This window comes from Pristiophorus japonicus, chromosome 1 (genome assembly GCF_044704955.1).
Source record: "Pristiophorus japonicus isolate sPriJap1 chromosome 1, sPriJap1.hap1, whole genome shotgun sequence".
Lineage (NCBI taxonomy): Eukaryota > Metazoa > Chordata > Chondrichthyes > Pristiophoridae > Pristiophorus > Pristiophorus japonicus.
Genome location: NC_091977.1, coordinates 370,994,361 through 371,008,669, shown reverse-complemented (window position 1 = coordinate 371,008,669; position 14,309 = coordinate 370,994,361). Strand labels below are relative to the sequence as shown.

The window sequence follows — 14,309 nt, the reverse complement described above, 5'->3', positions numbered from 1 at the left end:
AGATAAGTTAGTGTTTTCGGTGACAGAATTGAGCTTTTTTGCTAAATAAATATCAATTAGGACAGTACTCCTGCCATTTTCAAAGTGAGTGAGTTTAACAGATTGAAACAACATTCTTGCCCAATTGCTTCATGACCTATTTCATAAGATGACCACAGGACTGTTGTGTCACTCCAGCTAACCTGGATAAAGGTTTTGCCAGCTGGGTTAGAGCTGGCTATCACGAAGGGGGAAGAGTGAAAACCAGTCTGTTATGGAGATCATTTCCAGATGCATTGGAGTCCCTTAAACATTTTGGTATAAAAACCTCCCAAATAAATTTGTTAATGATGTCAGGTGTCCAAATTATGTTCATCTTGTAGTTTGTGCAGTGGTTGGCTACATTAAACAGTAGTTTTGTAATATACATTCCTCTTCATTTGGCATCGATCACACACTAGGGGTCGACTTTGGTGCTTACTGATGGCCTGCCGAGTTCCCGGTGGTATCGCGGCAGTCCGTCGTTTTTCACCGTCAGTAGACCTCCAAGACGTAAGGCCTCAACTTTGGTCGTCGTCTTTTCAGTGGTCTGCGAGCGTTGAGCAGTGGGCGGTCTCACAGAATGGAGTCAGGCTGGAGAAAGGCTTTCCTCGATTGACAGTATAGCGGCACACTGCACGTGCGCAATTTTTTTTTCTCCAAACTTGTATTTTGCTGCGATTTCGGGGGTAAAGGATCACCTGCATATGTGCAGAGAGTGGCAGTAAGGAGAGGCAGTGAGGCACTCGAAGGCTGCTTCTTTTTCAAACAACTGAAAAGCTTTCTTTGTTTTAAACTGACTATTTAAAGCCACTTACTCCAACTTCAGTGTTCTCCAAATGGTGCTGTGACTGTCTGGTATTCCCGATTTTTCACGATTTCTTCCCATTTTTAACTAAACAAAATAATAACCATCAGAAATCCTTCTTTACCGGCAAAGAGCCTTCATTCCTTTAAAATTGACTTTTTTCATGTGAATACAACTGCAGTGCTCTGCTCCAATGCTCCTGCTTATCTCCAAATGCTGTTGCTTTTCCCGATTTCCAAATGAACGCACCGCGCACTACCGCCCACTTTATTAAGCATAAAAGCCTGTTTTCTAGAACTGTATGCTTCAGGGTGGTGTTTCGGTGGTGAGTGAGCAATGTTGGAGTTTTCGGTGGTATGTCGGGTCTTCAGTGTCGGCGGACAGTGCGCATACTGCTCAGCGGTATGTCAGTCAAAAGTCGCACCAGGCGGTATGTTGGTGGTATGCATCTATTTTTCCATGAAACTTCCAATTATCGGCAGTATGCGGGCGTTTAATGGGCAGTATGTCCACCAAAGTCGGGCCCCTAGGAATTAACCAGGCTTCATGATCTCTAAATATTCTCCTGAATTTTGATTTGGTCAGACTGGGCAGAATTGCACATGCCCTTCTGATAATGTATTGCATAAAACCCCAGACCCTGCTCAATAGCACCAATTCATTTACTCCCAGCTTTGTCAAGTGCTATGTTCCAGCATTGAATTTTCCCAGCTCCTAGAGCCAGGCTCTGTAGAGAGTGTATTGTAGGTATATTTTCTATTACATTTTATATATGTTTCAATTGCTTTTAATGCTTTTTTACAGCCTCTGAGCTTCTCACACAGGTACTTGCCAGGGATCATTTGAATAAGCAATAAACTAGAATAGACTGAACAACCCTATTGAGGGAAACATTTCCCTTCTCATTGCAGCGAACAGCAAAGTTTTTGTACACATTATGGCAATTGCTCAGCTCTCTGGCAGCCATCGAGTGAACAAAACATTCAAGGATGTATAAATATCTGAATGCAGGTTGTGTGTGTGGTGTGCGCGTGTGCATGTGTGTGAAGTTCTCCCAACAAAAAATTCAGCTGTTTCTGTTTGTGTGGTTCCCCAAATAAACAGCTCTTGGACCTTGACTCTGGAAAAGAAAAGTAAACCTAAGAATTCAAACAGCACCATCTGGGTGTGGTCTCCATTAGACCCAGGAACAGATAATGTGTAGTTTGCAGGGAGGGAAATAATCAAGTTGACTTCAGTTGTGAGATGGGGATTGATCTCCAGTATACATCTGCTGATCTAGTACAGACTTGTCATTACAGGAAGGTGACATAACAGTGTAAAAGTTACCTCCTCATCTGCTACCAAGTTATTAAGAAGTGCAATCATCTACACTCTATCGCAGATCAACATAAAAATGATTTAAATAGTATTTCTCCAATATTTAAAATTCTGACGAGTTTAGACAGGTTAGATGCAGGAAGAATGTTCCCAATGTTGGGGAAGTCCACAACCAGGGATCACAGTCTAAGGATAAGGGGTAAGCCATTTAGGACCGAGATGAGGAGAAACTTCTTCACCCAGAGAGTGGTGAACCTGTGGAATTCTGTACCACAGAAAGTTGTTGAGGCCAATTCACTGAATATATTCAAAAAGGAGTTAGATGTAGTCCTTACTACTAAGGGGATCAAGGGGTATGGCGAGAAAGCAGGAATTGGGGTACTGAAGTTGCTTGTTCAGCCATGAACTCATTGAATGGCGGTGCAGGCTCGAAGGGCCGAATGGCCTACTCCAGCACCTATTTTCTATGTTTCTATAATATATGATCCAGCTGCATGCCTTGGACCTCCAAGCCAAATATCCTCAATGTAATTAACAGAAACAGTGACAAAGCCTTCAAAAAGCAGTCTCGAGAAAACCAGTAATTCCCTGCAAGGTTCTATTGACTACAGTATGATGCACTCTAGGAGAAGGAAACCAGGAGATAGAGGTAGCCATCAATCTAAAATGGCAAATGTAATAGACCAACTCCTACAGCCATATGCAGGTGGAGAGGTAGAAATTACCAGTTCTGGGGCTATTGCAACCAAGCAATTTTGGGCAACAAGAATTAGACTTTTGTAGCGCTTCAGCATGCAAATCCAACCCCACAAGGGGGTCACCACACAGCCCTTTCAGCTACTCCCCAGCTGCGTTTAAAGGTACTGGTCATGTGAAATGAAAATCAAGTGATCAATAGGCAACCTCCAATAAATCACCACATATGCAATTAAATGCTCCCCTGATTCCAGGATGCTGTTGAGTACTTTTAACAGTTTAGCTTCTATGGCTTTTTCCTTCACTGCAGACAGTGGACTCTCTTGTAGACAGGAGAGGCTCTTGGAAAGGAATTAATGCTATTAGTCTGACGATTAATCTAGGTTCACATTTCAGTGCAATTGCATTGTTCGAGATGCTATCTTTCAGATGAAGTGTGAGGCCCCCTTGGGGAAGAATGACCATAATATGGTAAAATTCTTCATTAACTTGGAGAGTGATGCAGTTAATTCAGAGACTAGAGTCCTGAACGTAAAGAAAGGTAACTTCAATGGTATGAGGCGAGAATTGGCTAGTATAGACTGGCGAATGATACTTAAAGGGCTGACGGTGGATAGGCAATGGCAGACATTTAAAGATCACATGGATGAACGTCAACAATTATACATCCCTGTCTGGGGTAAAAATAAAACTGGGAAGGTGACTCAATCGTGGCTAACAAGGGAAATTAGGGATAGTGGAAAATCCAAGGAAGAGGCATATAAATTGGCCAGAAAAAGCAGCAAACCTGAGGACTGGGAGAAATTTAGAATTCAGTAGAGGAGGACAAAGGGTTTAATTATGAGGGGGAAAATAGAGTGTGAGAGTAAGCTTGCAGGGAACATAAAAACTGACTGCAAAAGTTTCTATAGATGTGTGAAGAGAAAAAGATGAGTGAAGACAAATGTAGGTCCTTGCAGTCAGAATCAGGTGAATTTATAATGGGGAACAAAGAAATGGCAGACCAATTGAACAAATACTTCGGTTCTGTCTTCACTAAGGAAGACCCAAATAACCTTCCGGAAGTACGAGGAGACCGAGGAGGATCTAGCGTGAAGGAGGAACTGAAGGAAATCCTTATTGGTCAAGAAATTGTGTTAGGGAAATTGATTGGGATTGAAGGCTGATAAATCCCCAGGGCCCGAAAGTCTGCATCCCAGAGTATTTAAGGAAGTGGCCCTAGAAATAGTGGATGCATTAGTGGTCATTTTTCAACATTCTATAGACTCTGATCAGTTCCTATGGAATGGAGGGTAGCTAATGTAACTCCACTTTTTAAAAAAAGGAGGGAGAGAGAAAACAGGGAATTACAGACTGGTTAGCCTGACATCAGTAGTGGGGAAAATGTTGGAATCAATTATTAAAGATGTAATAGCAGCGCATTTGGAAAGCAGAGACGGGATCGGTCCAAGTCAGCATGGATTTATGAAAGGGAAATCAGGCTTGACAAATCTTCTAGAATTTTTTGAGGATGTAACTAGTAGATTGGACAAGGGAGAACCAGTGGATGTGGTGTATTTGAACTTTCAAAAGGCTTTTGACAAGGTTCCACACAAGAGATTGGTGTGCAAAATTAAAGCACATGGTATTGGGAGTAATGTATTGACGTGGATAGAGAACTGGTTGGCAGACAGGAAGCAGAGAGTCGGGATAAACGAGTCCTTTTCAGAATGGCAGGCAGTGACTAGTGGGTTGCCGCAGGGCTCAGTGCTGAGACCCCAGCTATTTACAATATACATTAATGATTTAGATGAAGGAATTGAATGTAATATCCCCAATTTTGCAGATGACACTAAGCTGGGTAGCAGTGTGAGCTGTGAGGAGGATGCTAAGAGGCTGCAAGGTGACTTGGAAAGGGTAGGTGAGTGAGCAAATGCATGGCAGATGCAGTATAATGTAGATAAATGTGAGGTTATCCACTTTTGGTGGCAAAAACAGGAAGGCAGAATAGGAAAAGGGAAGGTGCAACCAGACCTGGGTATCATGGTACATCAGTCATTGAAAGTTGGCATGCAGGTACAGCAGGCGGTGAAGAAGGCAAATGGCATGTTGGCCTTCATAGCGAGAGGATTTGAGTATAGGAGGGGGGTGGTCTTACTGCAGTTGTACAGGGCCTTGGTGAGGCCACACATTGAATATTGTGTACAGTTTTGGTCTCCTAGTTTGAAGAAGGACATTCTTGCTATTGAGGGAGTGCAGCGAAGGTTCACCAGACTGATTCCCGGGTTGGCAGGACTGATATATGAAGAAAGACTGGATCGACTCGGCTTATATTCACTGGAATTTAGAAGAATGAGAGGGGATCTCATAGAAACATATAAAATTCTGATGGGATTGGACAGGTTAGATGCAGGAAGAATGTTCCAGATGTTGGGGAAGTCCAGAACCGAGGGTCACAGTCTAAGGATAAGGGGTAAGCCATTTAGGACAGAGGTGAGGAGAAACTTCTTCACTCAGAGAATGAGACCTGTGAAATTCTCTACCACAAAGTTGTTGAGGCCAGTTCGTTAGATATATTCAAAAGGGAGTTAGATGTGGCCCTTACGGCTAACGGGATCAAGGGATATGGAGAGAAAGCAAGAATGGGGTACTGAAGTTGCATGATCAGCCATGATCATATTGAATGGTGGTGCAGGCTCGAAGGGCCGGATGTCATCCTCCTGCGCCTAGTTTCTATGGGCCCAAGTTTCGGGCCGCGCCTAGAACGGCGCAACCCTGACCTGGACGCCCGTTTTTCGCGCCACAAAGTGCGCCTAAAAAAAACTTCCAGATTCTCCGGCTCCCTGCTGGTCCTCTTGAGCCGGGCGCAGTGCAGCACGAGCTGTGGGGGGCGGAGCTAGGTTACTGCGCTGAAAACAGTGCAGGGACCTCGGCACATGCGCGCTACAGTGGGCGCGCATGTGCAGTAGCTCCAGGCGCCCAAAACTCTGTGGGAGGGGCCCATAGCACGCAGCCTCTAGCCCTGGCCCAATGGGGCTGCGGCATAAGGTTCCTCCCACGCCCAGCTCCTGCTTCCTCCCGACTCCCGCCCCCCCCCCGCCCTTCTCCGTTTCCCCCCCCTTCTCCGTTTCCCCCCCCTTCTCCGTTTCCCCCCCCTTCTCCGTTTCCCCCCCCTTCTCCGTTTCCCCCCCCTTCTCCGTTTCCCCCCCCTTCTCCGTTTCCCCCCCCTTTTCCGTTTCCCCCCCTTTTCCGTTTCCCCCCCTTTTCCGTTTCCCCCCTTCTCCGTTTCCCCCCCTTCTCCTCTCCCCTCTTCCCCCCCTTCCCCTCTCTCCTCTACCCCCCTCTCCCCCCCCCTTCCCCTCTCCCCCCCCTTCCCCTCTCCCCTTCCCCTCTCCCCTTCCCCTCTCCCCTTCCCCTCTCCCCTTCCCCTTCTTTCCCCCCTCCTCCTCTTCCCCCCCTTCCCCTTCCCCTCTTCCCCCCCCCCTTCCCCTTCTCCTCTTTCCCCCCCCTTCCCCTACTCCTCTTTCCCCCCCCCTTCCCCTACTCCTCTTCCCCCCCCCCCTTCCCCTTCTCCTCTTCCCCCCACCCCCCCGCCTCCTTTCCCTTCTCCTCCTCCCCCTTTCTCCCTCCCCGGACCCGACCTGACCCCTCCATCCCCCCCCCGACCCGTGCTCCAGACCGCGCCCCCCCGGACCGGACCCTGACCCGCGCTCCCCCCGACCCGACGCCACCTACCTGTAAATCTGGTGCTGGGGACGGCCCTGTCCGAAGTCTTGGGCCTGGCTGGGCCCGGTCCCGTTCAGCCTCTTTCTCCCCCCCCCCCCCCTCCCCTCCCCCCCCATCCCTTCTTCTTTCTCCCCCCCCCCTCTCCGTTCCCCCCCCCTCTCCGTTCCCCCCCCCCTCTCCGTTCCCCCCCCCTCTCCGTTCCCCCCCCCCCTCTCCTTCCTTTCCCCCCTTCTCCTTCCTTTCCCCCCTTCTCCTTCCTTTCCCCCCTTCTCCTTCCTTTCTCCCCCTTCTCCTCTTTCCCCCCCTTCTCCTCTTTCTCCCCCCTTCTCTTTTCTCCCCCCCTACTCCTTTCCTTCCCCCCTACTCCTTTCCTTCCCCCCTACTCCTTTCCTTCCCCCTTCTCCTTTCCTTCCCCCCTTCCTCCTTTCCTTCCCCCCTTCTCCTTTCCTTCCCCCTCTCCTTTCCTTCCCCCCTTCTCCTTTTCTTCCCCCCTTCTCCTTTCCCCCCCTTCTCCTTTCCCCCCTTCTCCTTTCCCCCTTCCCCTTCTCTCCCCCCCCTTCCCCTTCTCTCCCCCCTTCTCCTCCTTTCCCCCCTTCTCCTTCCTTTCCCTCCTTCTCCTTCCTTTCCCCCCCTTCTCCTCTTTCCCCCTTCTCCTCTTTCTCCCCCCTTCTCTTTTCCTCCCCCCCTTCTCTTTTCTCCCCCCCTTCTCCTTTCCCTCCCTTCTCCTTTCCTTCCCCCTTCTCCTTTCCTTCCCCCCTTCTCCTTTCCTTCCCCCCTTCTCCTTTCCTTCCCCCTTCTCCTTTCCCCCCTTCTCCTTTCTCCCCCTTCCCCTTCTCTCCCCCCCTTCCCCTTCTCTCCCCCCCCTTCCCCTTCTCTCCCCCCCTTCCCCCTTCTCTCCCCCCCTTCCCCTTCTCTCCCCCCTTCCCCTTCTCTCCCCCCCTTCCCCTTCTCTCCCCCCTTCCCCTTCTCTCCCCCCTTCCCCTTCTCTCCCCCCCTTCCCCTTCTCTCCCCCCCTTCCCCTTCTCTCCCCCCCTTCCCCTTCTCTCCCCCCCTTCCCCTTCTCTCCCCCCTTCCCCTTCTCTCCCCCCCTTCCCCTTCTCTCCCTCCCTTCCCCTTCTCTCCCCCCCTTCCCCTTCTCTCCCCCCCTTCCCCTCCTCTCCCCCCCTTCCCCCTTCTCCTCTCCCCCCCCTTCCCCTTCTCCTCTTCCCCCCCCTTCCCTTCTCCTCTTCCCCCCCCCTCCCCTTCTCCTCTTCCCCCCCCCCTCCCCTTCTCCTCTCCCCCCCTCTCCCTTCTCCTCTTCCCCACCCCCTCCCCTTCTCCTCCCACCCCTCCCCTTCTCCTCTCCCCCCTTCCCTTCCCCTTCTCCTCTCCCTTCCCCTTCTCCTCTCCCTTTCCCCATCTCCTCTCCCTTTCCCCTTCTCCTCCTCCTCCCTTTTCTCCTTCTCTTCCTCCCCCTCCCTCTTCTCCTCCTCCCCCTTCCCTCCCCCTCTCCTCCCCCTTCCCTCCCCCTCTGCCTCCCCTCCCCCCTGACCCCCCTCTCTCCCTCTACCCCCCTCCTCCCCCTCCCATCGCTGTTAGAAACACAGACACTGACACAGAGAGTGAGAGACACACACAGACAGACAGAGAGATAGAGACACTGACAGAGACACACTGGGGCGGGGGGCATCCCAGCACGCTGTTGGAAGGCTCCCGGTGCTGCAGTCGGTAAGTAGAAAATGTTTTATTTATTGATTTAAAAACAAAAATTATTTCTTATTAATTTTTTTGGATTGATTTATTGGTTGATTTATTGATGTTTTATGATTTATTATTGATGGCTCTTTATTTGTAAAACTGAAGTGTTTAATGTTTGTAAACTTCCCTTTAAACCCCCCCCCCCCAAATTCCCTACGCCTAATTTGTAACCTACGCCTGATTTTCTAAAGTGTAGACAAGGTTTTTTGGAGCGTACAAAAATTTTCACTTACTCCATTCTAACTTAGAATGGAGTAAATTTTCACTGCCGAAACTTTGAAAACTTACTCCATTCTAACTTAGAATGGAGTAAGTTTTCACTGCCGAAACTTTGAAAACTGGCGTAAGTGGCCGGACACGCCCCCTTTTGAAAAATAAATTCTGTTCCAAAGTGAAACTGTTCTAACTGACTAGAACTGGAGCAAACTAAATGCCGAGAATTTGAATTTCTAAGATACTCCGTTCTACACCATTTGCTCCAAAAAATCAGGAGCAACTGAGGCCGAAACTTGGGCCCAATGTTTCTATGAAACTGAGGTCCTGCCTACCTGTTCATTTCCTATAAGAGCAGGGAGTTCTCCCAGTATCCTGGCCAACATTCATCTTTTAAGTGCTGCCACCAAAAGAAAGAGTAGTTGCTTATTTATTTAATTTGCCATTTCTGGGACCTTTGCTGTTTGCAAATTGGCTGCTGCATTTTCCTGCAAAACAAGACTGATTATACTTCAAAAATAGCATCATAGTACTGACTATAGAAACCAGCCTGCCAGCTTCTAACATAGAGAAGACCTCGTCAATGGACGGAGGTGTATGACAATGGATGTACAGGAAAACAGCATGGTAGAAATCAATTCTAAATTCAGTGGCACTTAATTAACTGTCAAAAGCATAAACTTGTTCCAAACTTCACTGGCCACAGAGTCAGAGTTTCTCCGTGAATGTTTCTTGCCACCAATTGAAGATCAGATGCATTTTTATTGGACTCAGCAGTGAAGATTATGCTGCATGGCATCCTGTGCAGTGTAGCCCTATTCAGGGAACCAAAATATCAGCTTCTCTATTTACACTTTGTTTTGGAAGTTAAGTGAAGGTTAGTTAGAGAACTTCAAAGTGTATAATTTACAGAAACGTCTTGAGAGGAACCATAGCATTCAAGTAAAACAGCCTTATTAGGGTCACCTTCCCTCCAACTTATGATCGTGATAACTGCTACTTTGTCAGGCAGGGCAGCACACCTTCATGAGATACAGGCTACAAGCAAGTGAAAGAAGGAACCTGCCACATGGTACATCTGTTATTTTCAGTTTTAAGTGCAGCAGTGCATTCAGTCAAATAATTCAAGGCAGGGTTTTAAGCATTTGGAAAATAATACCACAATATCCAACCAACAGGAGAGCAAGGGAAGAGACTCATTCTTGTGTTATCTGCATTTCAACTGGCACATTAGCATCTGCCTCACGTGGAAGAGAATATTTTGTCTTTTCATTATGTATCAAAATCATAAGCCAGTTTATAAAGAAGGATTTTGTTATATATAGCACATAGTGGAAGTTTTCCTCCAACATATTTCTCTTGACTCAGCATTCTAGTCAGCATTGAACAACATGAAAGACATTTTATTGTATCACAGTTCATCTGTATACATGGACAATCCACACACAGCTAGTACTTTTGAGGTATGGGATGACCCCATTTTTATTAAATTGCTGAGTTTTCCTTCTTGCAAGCTGACATTGTAAATGGTTTCTTCCCCTCGGGTACTGTCCACGTCCCTTTCAAAACAGCCATCATCATCATCATCCTTTTTTAAAAAAAAACACCCATAATCAATCTGTCCATGCACATTCGTGCCCCATTTCCAAACTCCCTTTTTTTAACCACAGTATGTGAATGTGATGCCTTTCACACAGTACTGCCTTTTTCACATCCTTAGGTGTCTTATTTTATGCAGCATATTAGAAACTGCGCTCTGATGCCTTGGTTCCAAATTAGCAAATCAATATAGTTCATAAACTATGAGGTTCTTCAAAGTTGCAATTTGAAGTTTTTTGTAAACTTTGTGAAGTCGGTTTAGCTCAATTTCAGGTTTTATACAGTGCATTAGTGGGAAGTCAGGTATGACTGTCCAGCATGATGGGACAAGAAAAATTAGTTATGGCATAAGTTAGTTACGGCATAAAGCTTGCATAAGTTCCTATAGCTTATGAAGTATGCCTGTTGTTTGGTAAAGAAAACAATGTGGGTAATCCATTTTTGATATCTAGGCCTAGAAATTCGAAAAGACCGGAAACCTGCCGATGCCACTGCGGGCCACCCGCAAAGAGCGCAGGCAGCACCGATATTTTGGTGCTGCCTGCTGCTTTACATTAGCGCAGTGCAAAACCTGCAGTGCAATGCACTGTTTTGGGCGGTAGTCTCAGCAGGAGGCCCAATGTAGCATGGCCGTAGTGTCCCTGGAGTGAGACAACACTCACATAAAGCTAGCCTGTCATTTTAGAAAGCAGTGTCTAAAATTAACAAAAATAGAAATCATTTAAAAGTAGACAGTCTTTAGCCCTTAAAGCTAAGCTGTCTTCAGGAATAATTCCAAAATGGCAGCCTTCAGCTCTTAAAGCTGAACTGCCTACGCACATAAAAGAATAGTAAAAGTGCTGACACAAATGGCTCAACAAGCCGGAGAAGGTGCCCCCGGGTCTTGCACACAGCACTCCAGCTTATGCAGGGGTTCGACATTGTAAGAGAGGTCCTCTGGCCAAAGGGGACAGGAGGCCCTCCATAAAGAAGGATGTAGGACCAGATCATCCGAGTCCATCATTGCCAGCAGTGTTGCCCCACAGCCTGGTTCCAGTGCCCAAAGAAGCTTCATGACCTCAGACCAGTGGTCAATGTCAGTGAATGCATCTTTAAAAGCCGTCTCCTACCAACCTCACCACATACACTGCTCATTGCATGACCCCACTGCCTCCCCCCCACTCTCCCAATCACTAATCTGTACCAAACATGAAGCACACCTCCCATCCCTAGCTTCACCTCGTCTCCTTTGGAGGAGACGATGCTGGCCATTCTTGCCAGGGGCATGGCTGAACCCTTGGCCAGCGGTGGGGCTGAAGGGATACAAGATATTAGTATCCTCATACGTTATCCTCCTCCTCACATCCCACTTCCCCCTCATCTCATAATATCTTCTGTATATTGTGTAAGCATGCATCTCTTGCTTTCATGCTCTCCCCATGCCACAACTCTACCCTTGTGCCTTCCTCATTTCACATAACCAAGAAATCCAGCCTGTCCAGCCATTGGTTGACCAGGGAGAGGAGAAGAAACACCATCACTCAATTTGACACTCCCAGCCACCAGCTCCTCGAGGTCGTCGGTGCAAGGCCATCTGCAGTGTCCCCCACTGAAAGTCAGCAGCCTGCCATCAGCCATGCTGCAGTCACTGGGGGGGTAGCGCTGCATGACATCAGTAGGATAGACAAAGGCACACACAAGACAGTCATTAAGAGAATGCACAAGGGTGATTAGTTGATTTCTTGAAGTCATATTGTATGGATAGATGTATGAAGTTTGATTAGAAAATTTGCTTTGTAGTGGCTTTTATTTCAGCAATATCAGAGCGAAGGTTAGGTGTGAGACAAATGTTGAAAAGGGAATTGGGGTTGTGGTCACTGGTCCGCAGGCAGATGATTCCATCCTGGATATCCCGGCCAGAAATGGGCTGTCTGGGCTGCTTCCTTCCTTCCGCTTCTTCCTCTTCCCTCTGTGAGCGGATGCTGGAAATCTGAAATAAAAGCATAAAATGCTGGAAATGCTCAGCAGGTCAGACAGCATTTTGACCCGAGACGTTAACTCTGTTTCTCTCTTCACGGATGCTGCCTGACCTGCACAATATTTGCAGCATTTTCTGTCTTCTCCGAGGCGGTCCTTTAACATCCGAAACCTTGCAAGCATCTAGTATCACTCCCTGACAGTTTTAACGTCTATTGCACCAAGCCACTACTTCAATAAAATATTTTTTTAAAGCCCAGAAGTTTAAATCCAAACTTACCTGAAAGATGTGTGTGTCCCTTTAAGAAGCGCTGACAAAATGTATCTGCGGAGCTGCTTCGTGCATGCTTTTTCTGTGCATGCTTTAGGACCCAGTGCAATAATGAATGAAAATGTCCCAAGTTAGCAGTCGTGGCGTCAAGTCAGGCATTGCATGCCGATTGGCGTTATGAGCTGCTAATTTACATTTCAGAGGCCAGTGCTGTCAACGGCAGCATTACAGCCCTTAACAAAATGGCGACCACCGTGTCCCGTGCCAGAAGCGACAGAAAGCAAGGCGGCTGCCATTTATTTTCAAGAAAACCAGTGTTAATGGCTGTCGCTAAGGTAAGCAATTTCTAGGCCTTGCTGCTCAATATATCTACTTCAATGTGAAAATTTAAAGTTTTTTTTGCCCAGATTGAATTTTTTTTAAACACAGTGAATTTGAGTTTTTTCTTTCTTGGCCTTTTTATATATAGCTCACAAATGAAGGAATCCAGCAGATTAGTTGAATAGTCTGTTGTGATTCATTGCATACCTTGCAAAATGGCTTGTCATTATACAAGTATCTCATTGTAGATATAATGGTCCTTAACGAGAGTCACTGTTACTGATTCCCCAAATTCCTTAAGTTTAATATTTCAGTACAGATAACCAGCATGACAATGGAACTCTTGTGTAGGACTTTGCTCAACGTTACAACTAATGATTCTGTAGACACTGGGGCAAAGGCCATTAGTAAGTCTGGACTTCTGAGCCAACCTGTCAGTCGCATTTGTCAAAAGAACCTAAACCTCTATTGGCTCCTGTTGTTTTATTTTTAATTTACTTTTGAGAATTCGCTATTTTTGTGCTGTTCAATTTTGGAATTTTTGGAAATGTCATGTCTTCACATCTATAATTGGAGCAGATGAATTAAACTGATGAACAATGAAGGAACCCATTTAAACGCTTGACTCGGTTTTACTGGCTGTAGAGATTATACATGTTATAGCTTGAAAAGGTTCTAAAGAGTTGTCAAGTGTAGCTACAGAATATCTTACAAATTATTGGCAGAATATTTCTGAATACTCGGTCTTCTACTAACACAGAAACGCTAGTCTGAGTTACTTCACTTCAAAATCTGAATGCATGCTATCTTAATTCAACTGTCTGCAGAATTCTGTGCTTCATGGCTCTTGACTATTTCAATTTTAAAAAGCAGCAGGACTGGACTTGAGCATCAGAAAACACTGCAGACTGAGCAATCACATTTGGAACAAAATGTAGAACAAATAAAAGTGATCCTATTGTCCCAAATGTAACCAAGAAACATCTCAGAGGCTGCCCAGCTAAGTACTACAGAAAAAGGGGGTTAAAAAGTTAAATCTTGCTGGTCAGTTATTTAACCCCATTTCTTAATTTAAAAAAAAAACGAATTCAACATGAATCTTGCACAGGTTTTTGAAGAGTTGCGGTCTGTATCTTTTTTAAAATTTTAGTGTGCATTCTTGAACATCCACTCAAATTTGCGCAAGGATGTGCACCAAATTTACATTTGTCATGATACGCCACACGCCTAGACAGGCACGTATTTTCTACACTGCTCTACCACCTATAAACAACGCCATTCAGTGCTGAATTAGGATAATCAAAAATTCACATTTGACATTCCAGTAAGAGGAGACTGTAATACTTGTATTTTAAATAATTCCTGAATATTTTGAGTGTGTTCTGTGTTAATATATAATTCTATTTTTCCAGAGATGCTCAGAGACTTGAAGAATACTACAATAAAAATCAACAGTTAAGAGAACAACAAAAAGCACTACATGACAACATTAAAGTTTTAGAAGACAGGTGAGATGTGATTTATAAAAAAAATACTCAATGGATCAGATTAGAAGGGTGTCCTTGTAAATTGCATCATGCTAGAGAAAGAAAGACTTGGATTTATATAGCGTCTTTCACGAATACCAGATGTCTCAAAGAGCTTTGCAGCCAATTAAGTACTTTT

The 14,309-nt window shown here is 46.1% G+C and overlaps 1 protein-coding gene across 2 annotated transcripts in view; it reads left to right on the top strand.

Moving 5' to 3' along the window:
• rbbp8 (retinoblastoma binding protein 8) overlaps nucleotides 1-14,309 on the top strand; it is a 290,628-nt gene that overhangs the window by 185,055 nt on the left and 91,264 nt on the right. For both annotated transcript variants that reach the window (XM_070875006.1, XM_070875014.1), the window contains one exon: nucleotides 14,057-14,152. In XM_070875006.1, coding sequence (XP_070731107.1) covers nucleotides 14,057-14,152 — 96 coding nt within the window. The remainder of the gene's footprint in view (nucleotides 1-14,056; nucleotides 14,153-14,309) is intronic.